Genomic DNA, 19,428 nt, shown 5'->3' with positions numbered 1-19,428 from the left:
GTCCCTGTGCTTTTCCAAGCTTGTTCCAAATAGGTGCTTTAGACCACTGAGCCATCTCTCCAGCCCCCCAATTTGCTTTCTGTGAAAGTCCGAGAGAATGTTTTCTCTCTATGTGACTCTCCTTAGCCACACTCTACATCATTGATCACTCTCCTCTGTGACTCCATAATCTCCTTGATCAGAAAATTTGGGACACAACTGAATAACAGGATGTTACAGTACAGGTCCTGAGTCCTCACTGACATTGAAAGGCTAGAGCCAAAATGTTGACTGTCCTTGTAGCCCTTCTTTTTCTCTAATTTTTGGTCTGCAAACTTAACCTCCAAAAGAGAAGCTTAATGACATTATTACCCTATAACATAGGCAGTTGAACTTAACTTCACTATCTTTCTGCATATCAAACATCTTAGACCTTCTGACTCACTTTCCTCCCTTCAGTGGGTGTGATAATTCTTGTTGAGTTTGCTTCTCTGTACTGTAAGAAGGATCTGTCTTTTATAGCGGCTTTCAGCACCATTTAGCACCACAGTCCCAGCACAGTGCTAGGTGCTTTGCTCGGAATGTTCACGTGAACCTTACAATAGCACCAAAATGGGTATTGTTATCTAAATTTTATAATGGAATAAATTGAGGCTGTAAGAGACTTACTAGAATGCCCAATTGCTTATGCATTCAACAGTCACTAGCTACCTGCCATGTGCCAGAGATGCACAATTATTAGGAGAGTAGGAGGTTGACATTTTCAGAGGAAGCATGCAGTGATGAGGGTGCTCTGTCCAAGGGCTGGGGTGGAGGGTTTGGTGCATTCCAGACAATGCCAGTGAGCAGCTAGCTAGGAGTGTGCACCTTGGTGCTGGGAAGACTTAAAGAGAAAGGGGAACCAGACTCCTCACAAGGACTCAGGGTTCTAGAGAAGAAGCTGTTAGAGGCCAGTGCAATGTCCAACAGAATGGACCTGGCCATAGCCAGCTTGTCAGGCCCTAAACTCATTGTGAGAGAATGGAAGATCAAGATACTGAGCAACCTGCTGGAGCAGGACTGGAGAGAAAACACTTGGGCATGTTCTGTTTGTGTCTTAGACTGGGCTCTGAGAACTGCTACAGAGAGGGCTGGATTAAATGTATCTGGCATATATTGGTGAGTCCAGGTGGCCTAGGAACTGTTCATTTTCTCGTCATTGTCCTTCCGTCCCCTGTGATCAGTGGGTGTTCATGCATTCTGATAGGAGTGCTTAGAAATGTGAATCCAGCCCACTTGCTGTATCTCACCAGCAAATTCTTCCCAGACCCTCTTCCTCGGGTCCTGTCTTGATTGCCAGTATCTCTACAGTTGCATTTCAGCATCTCCAGGAAGGGAGAGGAAAGGCCTCTTTTCCTAGATGGCTTAACATGGCTTGCTAATGCCATGAGGATGAGCAGTAAGAAAGGGAGTGGCAAAGAACAGCCATCCTTGTACCTGGGGTTTCTGGTGCCTTTCTCAGCACTGCTCCCCCACAAATTCCTGCTAAGAGTAGTGGATCCAGACCTTTGAACAGGTACTTAGCAATTCTGTGTTGCCCACTCTCAGTATGGGAGGTGATTTAGTGAGTTTGGAGCCAAATGAAGAGACCAGGCTCCTTCCTCAAAAGCTACAAAATCTCTGCAGGTGAGTTGGAAGCAGATAATTCAGAATGTGGGTAATCTAGGGGCTTCTTAGTAGCTTTCACCTCTGCTAGGGAGCCAGGTTCTCCTTTCTCAGGGCCTTTGCATGCCCCTTTCCACTGCCTGGAGTCATCTCCATGCAGTAGTTCTGGTTTACCCAACCTTGGCCTTCAAGCCTTAGTTCAGACATCCTGTCTGCAAAGCCTTCCCTTCCAAGCCAGATGCCCCTCCTATGTGCTCAGTGGTATCTTCTGATGTATTACAGTCATCTATGTCCCCCAGAGTCTTGCTGTTTCTGTTATCACTTCTGAAACTTTGGCACTAGAACAGTCCTGGCAATTGATATGATACATGAATCATGTACTGGATTCTTCTGATTGGTTGGAGTCTGGACATGCTTGGCAACCGCCAATGACTTAACTTTTTTTCTTTTTTTTTTTTTTTTTTTTTTTTTTTTTTTGTATTTTAGGGAAGAGTCCACAGGGTGTTCAGGGTCTCACTACTAGATTGGACTCTTAGTGATCCATCTGTTCACAGCCTCCCTAGTGCTGGGATTACAGGCGTATGCCACCACGCCCAGTCTCAATTGACATCTCAGCATGCCCCAGGGGCAGGGCTGGCACAGCAGGCCCAGGGATTGAACTCCTGCTCCCTGCACCTGCTTGCAGGCACTTTAATCCACTGAGCTGTTTGGCCAGCCCTATGACTTTCATTTGGAATTGTGTTCTGCTTAGAAGAGGACACCATAGTGAGTTGTCCTTAAAAGAGCACATAATGAGGAACAGTGAGGAGAGGCATCCAGAAAATTTATCTGTGCTCTGTTCTAGCTGTCAGGTTCACCCAGGTGTCTTTGAATAACAAGGTCTGCTCTGAAGAGTCCCAAACCCAGTTGTGGGGGTTCAGATCAGAATACTTCCCACAACTCTTTAACATTCAGGAAGGCTATGTGATCCTTTCAGAACCCTGTCTAACACCACCTGAATTCACCCACACAACCCTTCTAACTAGGCTCCCACTGCCCCCTGCCCAGGTCCCCGTTAGCCACCAGACTCTACCAGTGGGCTGCAGAGGTCTCTCTCGTCCTGTGCTGTGCTCCTAGCAGAGATCCACCGCCCTGTCCGTGCGACCCCAGCCCAGGCTCCACCTCCCGTGTGTGTGCATTAGTGTGCATCCCCTTTGCTGGTAGCCCATTGTTGGCATACATTTCAGGAGTGAAGATCCAGGAAAGACAGCTGTGTGTCCTGGGATTTGGGTGATTCATTATGACAGGGAGTTTTAATTAAATTACCCTTCCTTGTGCTTTCCCTAGCTTAGAACACCATTTAGAATGTTAGTGTTTTAGAGACTTGGAGCGTTGGTTTTAACGTTTTTGCACTCTGGCTCTTGTTAATAGATAAATCAAGTGCTGGAGAGATAGCTCAGCAGCATACACAGCTGCCTGACAAAACAACGTCCCAAGTTTGATCCCCAGTACCACAAAAATTCAATCAATCAAGCAAGCAAGCAAGCAAATAAATCAACAAAGCTGATTGCCATGAATAGCTGTGTAGGGCTTGTCCTCTCTCCTGATTCTCAGTTGTGCCCTGGGAAGTCATTGTTCCCAGCAACGTATACAACTCATGAACAGCCTGCCATCTGCTCTGCATCCTTCCTGTTGACAATTTTCCCAGGTTACATGTGTCGTAAAGAACATTTCTCATTTTCCAGAATGTTCTGGGGTTTGTTTTCAATCTGACAGGTCTTCTGACACATTCTTTGGCCTCACTAATAGACAAGGCCTAACAAAAATGCTGCCTTGACAGGAAGGAAGATGGTAAGATTTTCATTTTGGGTTGAAAATCAAATCCAAGTTATGACAACACTGAAGTTCCCAGACCTTATGGATTAACTGTGATTATTTTACTGTGAAATAGTTTTGTTATAGGAAATACCTGCCATTTATTGTTTGTTAGAAACTTTTGATTGGAAATATCTTTTTACCATAAGAATGCTGTCATGTCTAAAGCAGCCATTTGTTCCCATGGTGTGTAATAACTGCAATATGACTGAGCTTTGTCTTGTGTAATAAGAAGTTATTTATAAACTGAGCTTTTACATCTAATTTATATATTAAGTGCAAATGAAGAACTAGTACTTTACTTTATGGTTTCTTCTATATTAGGAAAACTATTCCCAAATGCATTTAAGAAACATGAGGCTCATACTGGACCTTCTTTACACAAGGTAGTCTTACTGAGAATCATGCAGAATCACCAATAGGCTTCTACTCTCAACAGTTTTAGCTTAATTATCTCACCTTTCAGCCTAATAGGAAATGGCAGGTTTTGTAACCACAGTACATTTCTCTTATCCTCTTCTCTCAGGGAAAGATGTGAATTGCCAGCTCAGACCTGGGCTGACTTGTGATACTCTGCTGGAATATTCAGTAATCTGTTAGGTAATCTCTCATGAACCTTTCAGCCTAGAGCTTCATTATTCTCTGTAGTTTGCTTTTCTGTTGCTGTGTAGTGAACTCTAAGTGTAACAGTTTTTTAAAATGTGTTATTGTCTCTTACCATTCCATGGGTTAAGTAGCTCAGCTGCACAGTTCGCTCTCCGAGGCTATGACCAGTAGACATGACAAGAATTGAAGCTGAGGGAGCTGCGAGTTCAGCTAAACTTTGAACCAGAGAACTTACATGCAGCCCCTTGGTTGGCTTGTGCTTCTCACATGTTAATTGGATTCATGAGGAAAGGTTCCCCCAGATGAGTGTTTTGAGAGGCCTTATTCAAGGTGCAAGGAATTAGGCTTTACCTGTTGGTGAGTTGCAGCATATAGCTGGGAAAGGAACGGAAGGTGTCTTTTCAAACTGTCTATTGTGCTATTTTAGAGGTAGAGCATCCTGAAAAGGAGTAAGACTACATAAATATGAAGAACACTCGAGCCACTGTGGGCAGTGTTGGAAGGTTACAGATGCTTAATACATGCAAATGAGTTGGCCCTCACTGCAGGTTAGAAATCAGTGCTAGAAAGCACCCACTGAATGCACCTGTTTCCATGGCAGCCAGTTAGCATCCCACGGGGAGAAATGCTCCTACACACTGACCCCAGCCCTCAATTAGCTCACCCATATTATGGATATTTGAAAAGGGAACTTGGTAAGGGAGTCTAAATAGCATAGTTTCAAAGATACATTCATCTAGAAGATCTCCCAAGCATGTATTCTACTTACATCAAATCAGTAAAACTGTCTTGGCATTTGATCCCTAAACATATGAGAACTGTAATGTTTGCTCCATGTAGTTTTTGCTCATATTTTGGAGGCATGAACGAAGCTGTGTCCCTGGAGTATCTTACATACTTAAAGTAGATATATTTTGGCATTTGGGAAAAAGTCAAGTTTGTCTATATGCTAGAAAATGTAATTGCCTCCTTAGCCTTAATCAGGAAAACAGCTGTCCCATTAATTGCAGGAGCCACAAGTACCTGGATTCTAGCTGTGGAGCTCAGTTGACCCGGACACATACACAGCTCCTGAGAATATGCTAGTTTCCACCCTTTGTAGCATTTTTCCTTTCCTGTGTATACACCTCTCTGGCTCCCTAGGGATGAAAATTTGTGTTTATCTGTGCTGAAAATTTAGGAGTAAGATAAACATTTAAGTTATCTATAACCAGAGACTATGCCAGGAATAAATTAGGCTTTTCCTTAGCCATACATTAAAATATTGGTTGATCACAGAGAAAGACAGGAAGAATAGGCCTAGATATGAAAAGTAAACTTTTAGAGACAATTTCTATAAGCTGGCCCAGAGTATGGGTAGGTGGGTCAGTGCTTACCTTAGTTGAGCTGCTGTGACAAAATGCCATAGATTGCACCTTATCTTAGGCATGTCCTCATCCCCACGATGGTTATTAAGCTTATGTTTTAGAAGTCTTAGTCCGTGTTTCATAAGCTTACATGTAGTAATGACATCTTGGAAGGGCCTGAGTGGAGGAAAGATGGCAGCCCAGGAGCAGAGAGAGAGGGGGGAAGAACCAGGAAGAGAGATAGAAGCTTCCAGTCATGTCCTCAGTGAATCCACCTCCTGAGAGTGAGCGGTGGCAGCACCCCCATGGCCCAGTCCTGTGCGGCAGGTCCTGCCTGTGAGCATGTGGGGCCTTGGCCGGCTTCTGTATGTAAACTGTAACACATACAAACAACAGAAATTTATTCCTCCCAGTTCTGGAGGCCAGGAGTTCAAGATCATGGCACCAGCATGGCAGGTTCTGGTGAGGGCCTTCTTCCACCGTGTGGACTGCTCGCTTCTCACTGCGTTTGCACATAGCAGAATGAGCACACGAGAGCTCTGAGTCATTTTGAAGGACACTGAGAGGGCTCCATCCTTGTGACTTAGTCATCCCCCAAAGGCTCTGCCTCTTGACACTGTTACACCATGGGAAAGGATTTCAGTGTAAGAATGGAGGAGGTGGAATTCAGTTCATAGCATTGCTATTTTGACTTATGCAATATACCGTGGAATGCTAGAGATAGAAGACCTGGGAGAGGCCATTATATAAGGCTGATAATTTTATGTTATTAAGCATGCATTTGATAAAGGTAAGAGGCATGGTTTCAGGAAAACATGGGAGAGAGGAAGGGAACACCACGCAAATAAAAACCTTAGGGCAGCAGACAAGTCTGGGAGGGTGTGGATAGTCCTCTTTTCTGTGCATTTCTCTTTTGCCTGAAAATGTTGATTGTGTTCTGACTAGGGTACTATTTATGTAGAGTCATGAGCTCACTTGTTGGGAGACTTTCGATAAACCAGTAAACAAGCAAATAATATTATTACAGATTGATTAGTGTTACAGAAAAATAGAAGTGTGATAAAGAATAATGAGGGGTCCTTTTCATTAAGGCAACTGGAATAAACCTTAAAGGAGGTGATGTTACTGATTCCACATCCACTGGTTAAACCTGGAAGAGTATTATGTGATATTTTAAAGTTTTTAAAATTGCATGTTGTTAAAGTTCCAATTAAAATCCTTTTTTCCTTTTCTGAGCCCAAACTGCAGAATACCAAATGGACAGGGTTCTGGGGAGGGAAAGCAAGACAGCTAGATGGCCAGACCCCTCCTGCCTGACCCTTTCCTCCTGGTGACTTTCTCTCCTCAGGGAAAGGGGATGTGTTTGGAGATGTGTTCTGGAAGGAAGCCACTCTCGCCCAGTCCTGTGCCAACGTTAGGGCCCTGACCTACTGCGACCTGCACGTGATCAAACGTGATGCCCTGCAGAAAGTGCTGGAGTTCTACACCGCCTTCTCCCATTCCTTTTCCCGGAATCTGATTCTCACCTACAACTTGAGGAAGAGGGTGAGCTAAGAGCTTCAATTTTTTTTTCTTTTTCTACACTTTTCTTTTTCATATACACTTTGGATAACTACTAGGGCAAGGAACACCCTAAGTCCTTTCACCCTTTATTTGATAGCATTTTGTTTATTGCTTACTTTGCAGAACTCCCTGTAAACTGGAGAAGAGAAGGAAAATGATTACATTAGAAAGTGGATCACATTCCGTGCAGGAGGCATTTGTTCCCATGTGTGTCTAGGGTCTTTGTCCTCAGCAGTTTCTAGACTTTGTAGGTTTTAAAAGGATGAGTAAAACATGAGGTTGCTCATCAGTAAAAGAGCTGCACAAAGCCACCGAATGTACACTGAAGTCTCCCTGGTGCCTGGGACACTCTGAGTGGTACGAGGCCATTAGCAGCCATACTTGTCTTTCCCTTTCTTCCCCTAAGAACCTTCCCCAAATGCCCTCACCATCTTTCCCCTAAACGCTCGTGTTCCTATTTCTATTTGCATTGTCTGATTTGGACCAGGGTTACAGATTAGAAACCCTGGCATCAGTGTTGATATTGTTTCCCCCTCACATGTTACTCCTCCGATCCTGTTGGCTCCACCTGAGCTGGCCAATCTAAATATGTACTTTGTTTCCTTCCTCTGAGCTTAGGTCACAGAACTGCCAGCACCTGGCAGAACCATGCAGTAGCCTCCAGACTCCAGTCCTGCCTGGTGCCTGTGCCATCACCATACTTCCTTGTCATGGCCAACCTTGAAAACAATTCTGACCCTGTACAGGATTATGTCTGTACTTCAGCCCATCTTGTATGGTTGTCCACATATGACCCAAGCGTAACCCCTAAGCCCTGTCTTCCGCCCCTTCTCCCCTGTCCCACTCTTGACCTCCTGAACTGCCAGCATGAGGATCCCACAGACTTCTGCAGCACCCTGTATCCTTTCAGGGCTCTGTTTCCACCTGCTGCTTCCTTAGTCTGGGATTCTTCCTCTCCTGTTTGTGTAAACTGCAGTGTTATTTATTTGTCTCACTCTTCTCTCGTTGCTGGGATGAATACCTGACACCCAAAATGAAGGCAAGAAAGGTTTATTTAGCTCACAGTTACTGGAGGTTTCAGTCCATACTTGGCTGGCTCCAAAGTAGAGTGGCACATGGCAGAGAGCAGCCTTTCATGGTGGCAGCAAAGAGCAGAGAGCAAAAGCAAATGGGAGGAGCAACAGCAACAGTGGCTGCAGAGAGCAAGTTTGTCTCTCTGTCGCTCTTATGTTACACCCAGACTATCTGCCCCAGGCTGGGTGTAGCACTCACACTTATAATCCCAGCACTACGCAGACCCATAATCCTAGCAGTACTCTAACCTATAACCCCAGCACTACTCAGACCCATAATCCTAGACTTGGATCATGAATTAATCACAAACTGTAGAACTGCGCCTCAGTGACTACATGAGGCTTTGTGGGGGACAAATACACACAAACCATAACATTGTTCATTCATCAAACCTAGTTTTGTACCAACTAAGCTAGACTGAAATAAGTAAAACCAAGTGAGAACAAAACTCCCTATCTGATATACAAGAACACAGAGAGCATGATTGCAGTTCACCTGATACAATGCTTGTGACTTACATGGGCTACTGGGGGAGAAGAAAGGAGGTAGCAGCTCCAGGGGAGAACGTACTGGGGAGCGGTCCAAGTCCCTCGCATGTGTTTACCAGCTAGACCCAGTAGGTATGCTGCTAGGAGGGACCGTCTGACCAAAATCCAGAGAATGAAAAGACTTTTGTCTTCTAAGTCCATTCCATAAGGCATGAAATGCCAGTCATTGGGTTTTTATGAAGATATGCTGCCACCTAATTTAAATCCCGAGAATTTTATTGCTTTGCAAATCCTTGCTTGGAGACCTGAGGGGGCAAGACTCTGTTGTCACACTCTGAGCATAACCAAGCATGGAGCACCTAGAATTTATAAATATGTGCAGAAGCAAGAAAAAAGAGGTGGGAACTCTGGACCTGTTTTTGCTGCATGCAATACAAGGTTGGGGCTAAACAATTTTCGTGGTTCTATGGTTTGAAGCCTGCCCATTTGGATTCCAGTAGGCAGTGGCGAAGTGCACATCCACTTCTTCCTGGTTTGTCTGTTGGCTGTGAATGTGGAATGATTGCTGGTGATACTTTTAGCCAACTAGATTCTCTAAGCATCGATTTTTTTTTATTTGTTCCTTCTTTCTGTGAAAGCAAGTTGATTGTAATCAGCTGTCAGTGTTTCTGATAATACGCCTTGAAAAATATGCAGTTTGGATTATCTGGAGGAGTAATAATTATAGAATAATTGTGGTTTACCTAAATCTGCCTTTAAAAAATCAAGAATGATTTTTTTAAAAACCTATACCTCAATGGTCAGGTTGTTTTCTAAGTGCAGAATGATTGACAACTGTAAAGAAGAATTGAATGAGATCTATGTTTTTGAAAGAGCTCTCCCCTGGGAGAGTTTATCTAGCTACAAATGCAGATGGACTAAACCTGTGGACAGACAGACAGAATTTGGCACGGTATAAGAAAGGCTTTTCTGAGTGGTCTCAGGTGTGCTATGTGAATATTGAGGATACCCTTGCTCAGGAACATTGTGGAAGGAACTTAAGCACCCAGTGGAGAACTTAACTAGCTCACCTTCAAATGTCCTTCCCATCCCATGTACTAATGTGTCTGGTATGGATCCAGAGGAATTTCAGAGAGAGCTTTGTATATAAAGAGGTAGCCTTTCTTTCCTTGGAAAAGAGAGACTTGTCACTTTGGTATTGCCATTGTAGTCTCCCATTGTGTCCCTTTGAGAATTAGTTCACAGCATAGATGATGAGAACATTACATGCATGAATTATTCTGGTAGCTATTTTTTCCCTGACAAAATGAAATGTATTCTTATGGTTGTTTTAATCTTGGCAAAATTAAGTGAGTTATTTGCTTAGTGCTTCTAGGACAGTGCTTCAATATCTGTGTGGACTTGGTCATGTAGACCTTCCTCTAGTAGGTAGGAGAAGAGCTCTGAGCTGGAAGGTGCCGCCATGGCCATGTGGTTTATCTCCATGTCCCACCATCCTCGTATCACAAATAGGACATTAAAAAAATGAATAGGACATTTTATAGAAAGGACACAGAACTGAACTGGCAGTGAAATAATTGTTGTCAGAAATAATGACTCCACCAGGACCTTGATTCTCACAGCCCCCTGGCCTGCCCTGGCTTTTGTCTTCTAGGCCCCAGCCTTTGGTGCCTGAGCCCAGGGGTATAAGCACCGCCCAGCTCTCAGCAGAGCCCTTGGAATGCAACTTGGGAAGACCTGTCAATCCCTGTACTTTCCCCCAAGCAACAGGAGGTCATGGAAAAGCATGAGGAGGCAGAACCTGCAGGCCAATTTGGCCTTCTGACCCAGGCCATCTGTCTTTCTTATCTGGAAGCCCTGCGCTGGACGAGCCCTGGGTCCTGACTCTGCTCCTTAGGGCTTCTGCCATTCTAGATGAGATAGGAAAACACTGTCATCTTAAAATGGGTGACCAAGATTTCTGCCTTATAATGTACCCCAGAAAAGTAAATTGGATAATACTTGCCAAGCCTGTACAGACACTGGGACACAGCAAGTGCCCAGGAAAGTTGCGGGTGATTGACATTGTTTTGTCAATTTGAATCACACACTATTCTTTATCATCTTTGCCTTTTGAAAAAGAAAAAGAAGGCAGTGTCCTGCCTTCTCTCCAGCAGGACTCCTGCTTTGTGGAATTTGCTCTGAGGGGGGGTGTTAGTCTAGTGTTCTCTGCAAAGCAGACTCCGACATGGCATCTGTGTCCCTTCATGCTTGCCAGGGGAGAGGCCAGCACTCACCCACTTTTCATCCCCGCAGTGATCGATCTGTGCTGAGACTGTGGGGCAGTCAGCAAGGAGTCAAGAGGATAGAGTGACAGGAAGTGCCTTCTGGGGGAAGCAGCCTATGCACTTAAGCAGGGTCACCTGGAGAGAAAACATTCTCTCAGGCTTTCACAGAAAGCACATTGGCCAAGCAATGGCCATGACTCATCCACATGGCTGACACTGACAAAGGATATACAATCTGAGGTATAGGATCTCAGGATAAATCCTGAGGGGATTTCACTGACCTTATCAGACCCAAAAGCTACAACTCTTGTTGCATAGATTTTGCTTTATCTTGGTCTTGACCATCCAGCAGAAAAGTATAAAAACGAAGTATAAGAAAGTCAACAACTTTGGACATTGCCAGTCTTATGGAAAACCCACTACTATTATGGACTACTGGACTATATTGGAATATTTTGCTGAATTCACACACCTACAAAATTTAAATGACAATGGGATGCCCTTCTCTGACAAAACTAATCAAAAAATGGGGATACAAATGAATGACCTAAGGCTATACTTTCAGGGATCATTTCTATAGTATATTACAAATGAATGACCATTTTGTATCTGTATACTCAAAATAGTTAGGGTAGACGTACAGCTGCATTCTCTTAATTCAATGAATAGAGAGGTTTGTTCTAGTAGTGTTTGTGGACAGGATATCATGTCTGCATCTTTTACAATGAATAACCACTAAGACAGCAATATGCAATGTATTAATTATTGAAGCTGTGCTAGTAATCAGTTCTGAAACTGTCTCATTGCTATTTGTTTCTCAATAAAATTATTTTTAAAAAAGAAAAGAAAGACAGGACAGGGAAATAGAGGCTTCTCCATCCCACATTGCTTACCTAGGGTGCTGGCAGGGGCTCTGTGAGCATCTTCTGCAGGCCTTCCTCTATCTATAATCAGAACTTTTTACATTATTAATAGTAAAATTGTTACCAACCCGAGGTACTCTGCGAGGTACAGCATCATGTCAGCTCATTAAATTCCCATAGCAGCCTCATGGCAGTACTGTGACATTCCCATCTCTCTAGGGAGTAAACTAGGCCCCAGTAGAGAAACATCTTTTTCCAAGGTAGCTGTGAAGTAGCATATCCCAGTCCTGGCTGTGCTATTTCAGCTGAGCAGCATCATATCCTGTGGTTGCCTCTTGGAAGTGTGGCATTCTTTGGGACTCATCCAGTATGTTGGCTTTTCAGGGGTAGCACAATGTTCTGCAGTAGCCTTTGCTATTTACTGCCTGTACTTATTCAGTGAAAATCCTAGATATAGCCAGACTTATAGACAGAAGAAGTGTTCCCCCGCCAGAGATGGCACACAGTATGTTGCTTGCGGGGTCAGGGAGCATGACATTTGTGTTCAGCTGTGGTGTAACCTGGTCATGACAGTTACTTACTAGAAAGAGCCCTGCTTTGGGTTTATGGCCCAGTTTGAATAATCATTAGATTGCTGACTAGAAGTCAGCATGTTGGGCACATTACTCAACTAGTCTAAGACTGCAAAAAGCAGCCAATACAAGTCCTTATAAAATAACATAAAGGAAAATCTTACATACATTAAAACAAAAATGAAAAGTGATATCATTCCTGTAGGGGGCATTTCATACATATTTGTCCCTCCCTCTTCCCTGCTGCTTATCTCTGGCCTCATTCTCCTGTTTTATAAGCTGACCAGTTGGACTTGATTTTGTTTCAATCAGAGATGAAATTTTACTTCCCAGGTGCTAGGGGCTTAGGTCTGCCTTCTGATCATTAGTGCAGTAAAGTATCACAATTATATGATCCACTGCACATAAACAATTATATAATTAACAGCAGCCAGTGCAGGGGGTAATTAGCAAGTAAGTAATTGGTAGGGTGGTTTTCATTCTCTTTATATAGAGTTTTATTTTTAAAGCCAATATTATTATATATTTGAGTATATCTTGCAGTGTTTGCTTATATTAATTTGTTCCAAGATAGGTTTTTTAAATCATAAAGTATCAGATTAGAAAATTTGGGAGGGAGCTGGAGCCATGGTTACCCGTGCTTTCAAAGCAGGGACTCCTAATGCCTGTTTGCTAGGCCTGAGGTTGCCATAGTGAACTGTTTTGAATACCTTGTTTACATCTCTAGCCCACTGTGACCAAAGGGCATTTTATTCTGAAGAGACCTCTGCTCTAAGGAGCATTGGGAAGCCTTTCAGTTTTCTCCCTGAATAAATTCTTCTAGAAAGTTGGTGAGAAAGAAAGACCAGAGAGCTAGTGCTTACAAATATCACCCACTTTCCCACTGAGTCATGGCTTCAGTTTTTTAAATGATCCTGCATAGCCTATATTTTCCTTGTCGTGTCTCCGTAGTGAAGGTTTTTGTGAAATATAAAATCACCTATTAGACTTTCAAGCCAACGAGATGATAAAATCATGGTGTTGAAATTAGGGGTGGTAAAAAGGGACAGGTGATATGAGTGACATGACCATAATGTTTTAAAACAACAAAGTATAAATAAAAAATCAAGCTCTTTTTTTCCTCAAGAGGATTAGAGAGTGACGTGCGGGACCTGCGCACCGTTCTGTGGCTCCCCAAATGTTCTCTGCAGTATCACGCAACCAGCAGGAAGCAGAGCCCCAGGACCACTCTGGGTGGAGGAGATAGTGAAGGCATCTGGGCTTTAGCTTGTGGAAATTATCTTGAAGGAAATTGATAGGCTGCACTTGGCCAGTCCTGAGCAGGCAGTGAAGTGCTAGAGCGAACATGAGCTTCGCACCTAGAACTTCGCTCACATGTAGACTCTGTGCTAGCGTGGACATGGGGAGGCATGAACACTGGACGAGAACATCTGTGCCTTTCACCTGGATTCATACTGCCTTTTGTGAGTGGTAGTTGTAGGAAGGAATGATAAAGTACTGAGTATGTTGCCTTATGTGTCTACAGACCTATTATTCTAACTTCAAAAAGGAAAATTCTGTAGAAGCCACTGTAATTTGGTTCCCAGAGCAATGAAATGGAGGCAGTGGAGCATCATGGTTGAAAACATGGTCTCTGCAGTTAGAGTACTTGAATTCAAGTCTGGATTCTATGTGGTGATCTTATGTAAGCTCACTAGTTGCAAGTTCACTCATTTACAAAATACAGGCAACAGTAGTATCTTAGAAAGGTGCTTTGGCAAAGCAAATTCTCCTTGTGTGTGTTGCTCTCATTATTGTCACTGAGGAGGACAAGGAAGATGCTACTGCTGATGCTAAGGATGATGATGATATCATCATCCTCAGACATATTACTTGGTTGTGTTGTGATTCAGAGATCCCATCAGGTACTCAGTGCTTTAAAGGGTGAAAGAATGTATGAAATTGTAATACCTAGAAACCTTCATTTTTTATTTATTTACTTTTTTTTTTTTTTTTTGGCAGAACCGGGGATTGAACTCAGGCCCTCGTTCTTGCCAGGGAAGCACTTATTCCACTGAGCCATCTCTCTAGCCCCTAAAGTTTTGTTTGTCCCGAACCAGCAGGTCAGTCAATGAAGGTCACCTGGGGGAGGAGCGGGGAATTGAAGAGGGGACAAAGGACAGGAGAAGCGAGAAATGAAGACAAGACAGGATTCTGATCAAGTCCCGTTTATTTAGGGGAGGTGCTGGGTATATATAGGGGGTGTTGGAATGAGGAAGTCTCGGCTCTTGGGGTCAGCAGGTATCTAGGCAACGGGGAAGGTGCAAACCCTGGGGCATAGCACGTGATTCACAGGGCATGGGCAAGGTGAGAAGGACCATAAATTTAACTCAGCAGGGGAATAGACTGAATACCGATTAATGGCCTCCCACATTTGTTAATCTTTTTTTCAGAACCAGGTATTGAACTCAGGCCTTTGCACTTGTCAGTCAAGTGCTTATTCTACTGAGCTATCTCCCCAGCCCCAGAAACCTTCTGAAAAATTAAGTAAAAATTTGTGCTTGGGCCCCTCAGGCAGCACTAGTGACCCAGGCAGCTCATCAGTGGGCTGGGTGAAGAGTGGTACTAGGGAACTCATCCCAGAGCTCACTCCTCCTGCCACACGATGGTGAAGGTGGGCAGCACAGGGCAGCTAGAATTTATCTTATATTAAGTCACTAAATGTGCTATCACATGCTTTGTTTACCATAGAGCAGAAAAGACATGGCCTAGTCTAGAGGAGCACAGGGCCAGATCAGTCCTTGGAGAACAGAGTGCTTACTTGTGTCTTCTCAGTCTTCTTGGGTGTGTTGGTTGAGTTAAAATAAATTGAGTGTGTTGATTCATGTGCTTAATGATCTCGGATTTATACTCGAGTGAGCAAATTGGTCTCTTGATGTTTCAAATATTCAGCCCCAAATTTCTCATTTATTCAATGCTGAACTTTTTGTTCTTGTATGCTTATATGTATCTACTACTTATTATATAATGCCTATTAGAGCTAGTGGAACAACTTTAAGAATCCGGGAATAGATGTTCTTTAATGTGTCTTCCAGCTCAGATGACTGCTGACAGACAGAGCAGACGTGTGCTGCCTGTGAAATATCACGTCTATGCTTCTTTGTCTCTTTTTAAGTGCCCCTTTCACCCTTAAAATTTTGCTCTGTGATCTGCAGCATATCCTTGTAAATCTTCCTAGTCAGTCATGGAATTTTTTTCCTAACCCGGCCTTTATAAAGTTGAGGATGTGGGGGCCTGCCCCTTAGCTCAGTTCTTTAAGTGGCTGCTTCAGCAAAGCAGCCAGGCTCAGGTTGCTGTGGTTTGATCCCCACAACTCAAGCCAGCCAAACCTGCCCTGAAGGCATTTGAAGCCAATAAATAAATAAATAAAGTTGAGGATGTGAACCCAAGCTCCCCCTCCAACTCTCATAACATCTACCTTCTAAGAGATCAGGTTAATAGAAATAATGTAAGTTCATCTCTGTGGGGACTTTGAATGCACGCAGTAAGAGCTCCCATACACATCTACCTCAATGCAGATGCCCTGCAAATGCATCGTGTGTCGTGGGCCCACCCTAATGTGGCGCTTCTCACTACAAACTTTCTTGTCTGCCATTCACTTCTTACTAATGTTATCTAATAACCCTGCTGCACTTGTGTTTAATTTAGAGTTCTGGACTGAAATTTTGAACCCATAATGGGAACCTTTGTCGTATAACTTGTCTTAAATCTCTCTAGGTAGGTGAAGCCTCTTCTCTTTCAATCCAATAAGCACCAGTCACTTCTTCATAACACTCATTATATCTCCAATTAACTATTTATTATGTGTCTTTGCTATAGACTGGGCTGTGTCTGCCTGAGTCACATGTGTCCTAATCCACTATCTCAGAGCTTGATCCTCCAATGAAGAAAGAAATACACAGATCTGGTATATAATTCACTTTCCCATTGCTCAGGCAGAACACCGGACACAACTTAAAGGAGGAGACATTTAACTTGGCTTATGATTTGGGAGGCAAGGAGCTTATCTAAAAAGCTAGTTGGAGTTAGAACTGGAGCCCAAGTATGGCAGGGCCTAAGACCCTACTCTTGTTTTTATGTTGTGCCTCTTCCCATATGTGGAGTCCTAGGGAAGCAGCAGAGCTGGTGGGTCCTTGTGACCTCAGGAGGACTCTGCCTGCCCCATGCTGCTGGGGGCTCCAGCATGTCTTATCTGTGTAATTCCATGACAGCAGCAGGACCTGGTTGCCCCCCAGATGTCTGGACCTTCTGCAGGCTCTCTGTGGCTAGATGGCTGGTGGTGTGTGAGGGTTTGCTGCCTGTTCAGAAAGAGGGGAAGCGGTTGAGGATGAGTTCACATAATCCAACAATGGAGCTTAATGAGGCTGACTGATCTGACAAGTTTCTACTTGGCTTATGGTGCATCTCTGGTTCAGTGGCAGCAGCATCAAAGCCTTGGAATGGTTTGTGGCAATGAATGCTCTTGTCTGTTGTGAGAAGCTGAGAAGACTCAGCCCTCAGCTGGGTGGCCAGCATGACTAGAGATATGCAACTGGGCAGGCCCCTGCAGACTTAAGCAGCAGCCCAGAGCCAGGCCAGGGATGGGAGGACAAGGGGAATATGACATAACTCTGAGGTATTTTCCAGCCCCAGGAATAGAAAAGGCTTTGAGGACTTAGTTACTGTTGAGCTGGGGATAGCAGAAGAAAGCTGTTCAACCTGTGGTAGCCAGGAAGCAGAGACATAAAGGAGGATCCACCCCTCCAGGTCATGCCCCAGTAAACCCTCCTTCAGCCAGGCCCACTTCCTGACAGCAGATTTAGCTGAGAACTCACCAGTGAACTCAGTTTGCTCACCTGGGGGAGAAAATCAGACTGCTCTGAGGGCCCCTGTACATGAGCATGCCCTGAAACTTTGGACAGGCTGCAGATTGGTTAATTAAAAGGCTCTTGACTAAACAGGAAGGTGCCTTTGTCTAGCCAGGCCCATTTGTGAAGAGTGAATTTGAATTGCTAATCAATAAGAACTAATAAGAAAGCCTGCTAAGGGCACTCTCTGGCCAGTTTCTTCACCCCCCAAATCTGTTTCTAGCTCCTTCCCTACCCGGTTTTACCTATAGGGCTATTGCTTGGAAACTAAAGAGGGAATTATCAGTCTTGAGGTAGGGCAACCTTCAGAATTAGCCTTTTCTGTAGGTGCCTAGAGCCTCCCAAGACAAATGGGCCCCCACAGACTGTGCAGCGGTGCTGGCTGGGGTAGGAGTGAGCCTCTTGCACCCTGATCCCTGAGCTACATGGCAGTGTTATAGGGCCCCACTGGCTCCTCAGTCCTTTCTCTCCCAAGGCTTTTCTGCCTACCTCACTGTCCCTAAGCTATGCACAGAAGCAAGAGCCAGCATATTTTTCATGATAGATTTAATTTTTAAAAGCCCCTTGCTGTAGGGTACATGCCAAAGATCATCTTTTACCACTAGAGATCTACTTGCAGACAGCACCTGTATTCTGCTCATATTTCTCAGCACACTTTTTACAAAAGTGTAAACCAGATGTGAGAATAACCTCCGGCCCACAAAATATGAATTTTTTAAAAGAAGATACTTGTTCGTGCTATTGCATCTAAAGACCCGCACAACTCAGGCTGAGCACAGCACGCTTTGATGCCTCCTGTTGACAGATGTGGCACTGCGGTGCAGCCCTCAGACCTCTGCTGCTGTGTGGGTGGGTGGGTGGAGGTCGAAGTAGGGTTCCCAGCGCTGTAATCAGGGAGAGCTGTAGAATAAGTCCCGTGACACAGGGCAGAGTGGAAGAGAGTGTGGCGAAAGGCAAGAGCACCTGAAGTGTCAGGAAATAGAATTAGAATATTGAAAGTTCCAAGAAAAGTGTGCTAGTGCCACAGGAGCAGCGTGTGCACAGTGAGCATGCTGGCGGCCTCTCCTTGCCCACAGCCCCTCGCGCAAGCAGTGAGAGGAACTTCACCACAGAAGTTGAATTCAGCTCTATTTCCTCAGAGATTATGAGATATTATTTAAAGCTCAGGAAGTGTGGCTGACTAGTGCTGCTCTTCTCTGCTCTTCCCTTTGGTTTCACTTGGCTAAGGGGGAGGCTCACAAAGCCCATGATAAAAGGGGTTCTGGGGGAGATGGACTGAGCTAAGCGAGGAAGGGGCATTCATAAATAAAAGCAAAGGAGAGGTTTGGGCTGGTGAGTGGATTTTATAAATCTTGTTTATTGAAGAGAGGGACCTGATGACTGCCCTGCATAGCCAGCCTTCCTGCCCTGGGAGGGAGATGCCTTTTTAAACCCCAAACAGGCAGCTGGGCTAGAAGAACACAGGGAAGGGCATCCATGCTGAAGCCAGTGTTCCCAGCCCTCTCCCTGCTGGCCAGATGAACCTAGCAGCAGAATGGCTCTGGAGCACTATTATACTGCGTGCTGAGGCAGCTGTGGGCTGCCAGGATTTTCATCCTGGGCTTTGTATTAAGCACTTCCTAATTCCTTTCTGACAGTTCTCTCAGGTCAGAACTTGAATCAGAATGTTCTTCCCTCTAAGCCTGTTGACGAGTGCTGCAGTTCCTAATTATCTGTGGTTACGAACAACAGAGCCCCACGGAATCCATAAGCAATCATTTCCAGCAGCACTTTCCCTGTCTGCGAGCACCAGCTAACTGACGGGAGCTGCTTTCTGCGCCCATGAGCAGGGGCCACCTCTGTGCACTCTCTGTACTGGCTTCTCTTTCTGACACTGCTGAGGAAGGTGACTTTGCCTGACTGGGGTGATTTGAGAACAGTGAATTTGAATTGCTAAACAGGAAGAACTAATGAGAAAGTCCTCTGAGGGCACTCTCTGGCCAGTTTCTTCGCCCCTCAAATCTGTTTCTCCTCTGGATTCACAGGGGCCACAGAGGGGTAGAGCATAAGCAGCTGCCTCAGACAGCTGGGACCATACTGGCTTTGGATACATTGTCTCCTGTACAGAGCAAGGCACTGATTGCAAGTGCGCATGTGTGCCTGTCACACCTACGGCTGCGAGTTTGCTTGCCACTCTTATATGTTGGTCTTTCTGCCTCTGCCTCTACTGCCAGCAGTGTTACTATGACTCTCTCTCTCTCTCTCTCTCTCTCTCTCTCTCTCTCTCTCTCTCTCTGTGTGTGTGTG

The 19,428-nt window shown here is 44.6% G+C and overlaps 1 protein-coding gene across 1 annotated transcript in view; it reads left to right on the top strand.

Annotated features, from left to right (window-relative positions):
- Positions 1-19,428, top strand: part of Kcnh1 (potassium voltage-gated channel subfamily H member 1) — a 468,268-nt gene that overhangs the window by 360,650 nt on the left and 88,190 nt on the right. Inside the window, exon 10 of the mRNA XM_004641166.2 lies at positions 6,778-6,974. Coding sequence (XP_004641223.1) covers positions 6,778-6,974 — 197 coding nt within the window. The remainder of the gene's footprint in view (positions 1-6,777; positions 6,975-19,428) is intronic.

Source organism: Octodon degus, unplaced genomic scaffold (genome assembly GCF_000260255.1).
Source record: "Octodon degus isolate 3935 unplaced genomic scaffold, OctDeg1.0 scaffold00131, whole genome shotgun sequence".
In the NCBI taxonomy this organism is placed as follows: Eukaryota; Metazoa; Chordata; class Mammalia; order Rodentia; family Octodontidae; genus Octodon; species Octodon degus.
Note: the sequence above shows the minus strand (reverse complement) of the source record. Positions and strands in the feature narration are given on the sequence as shown.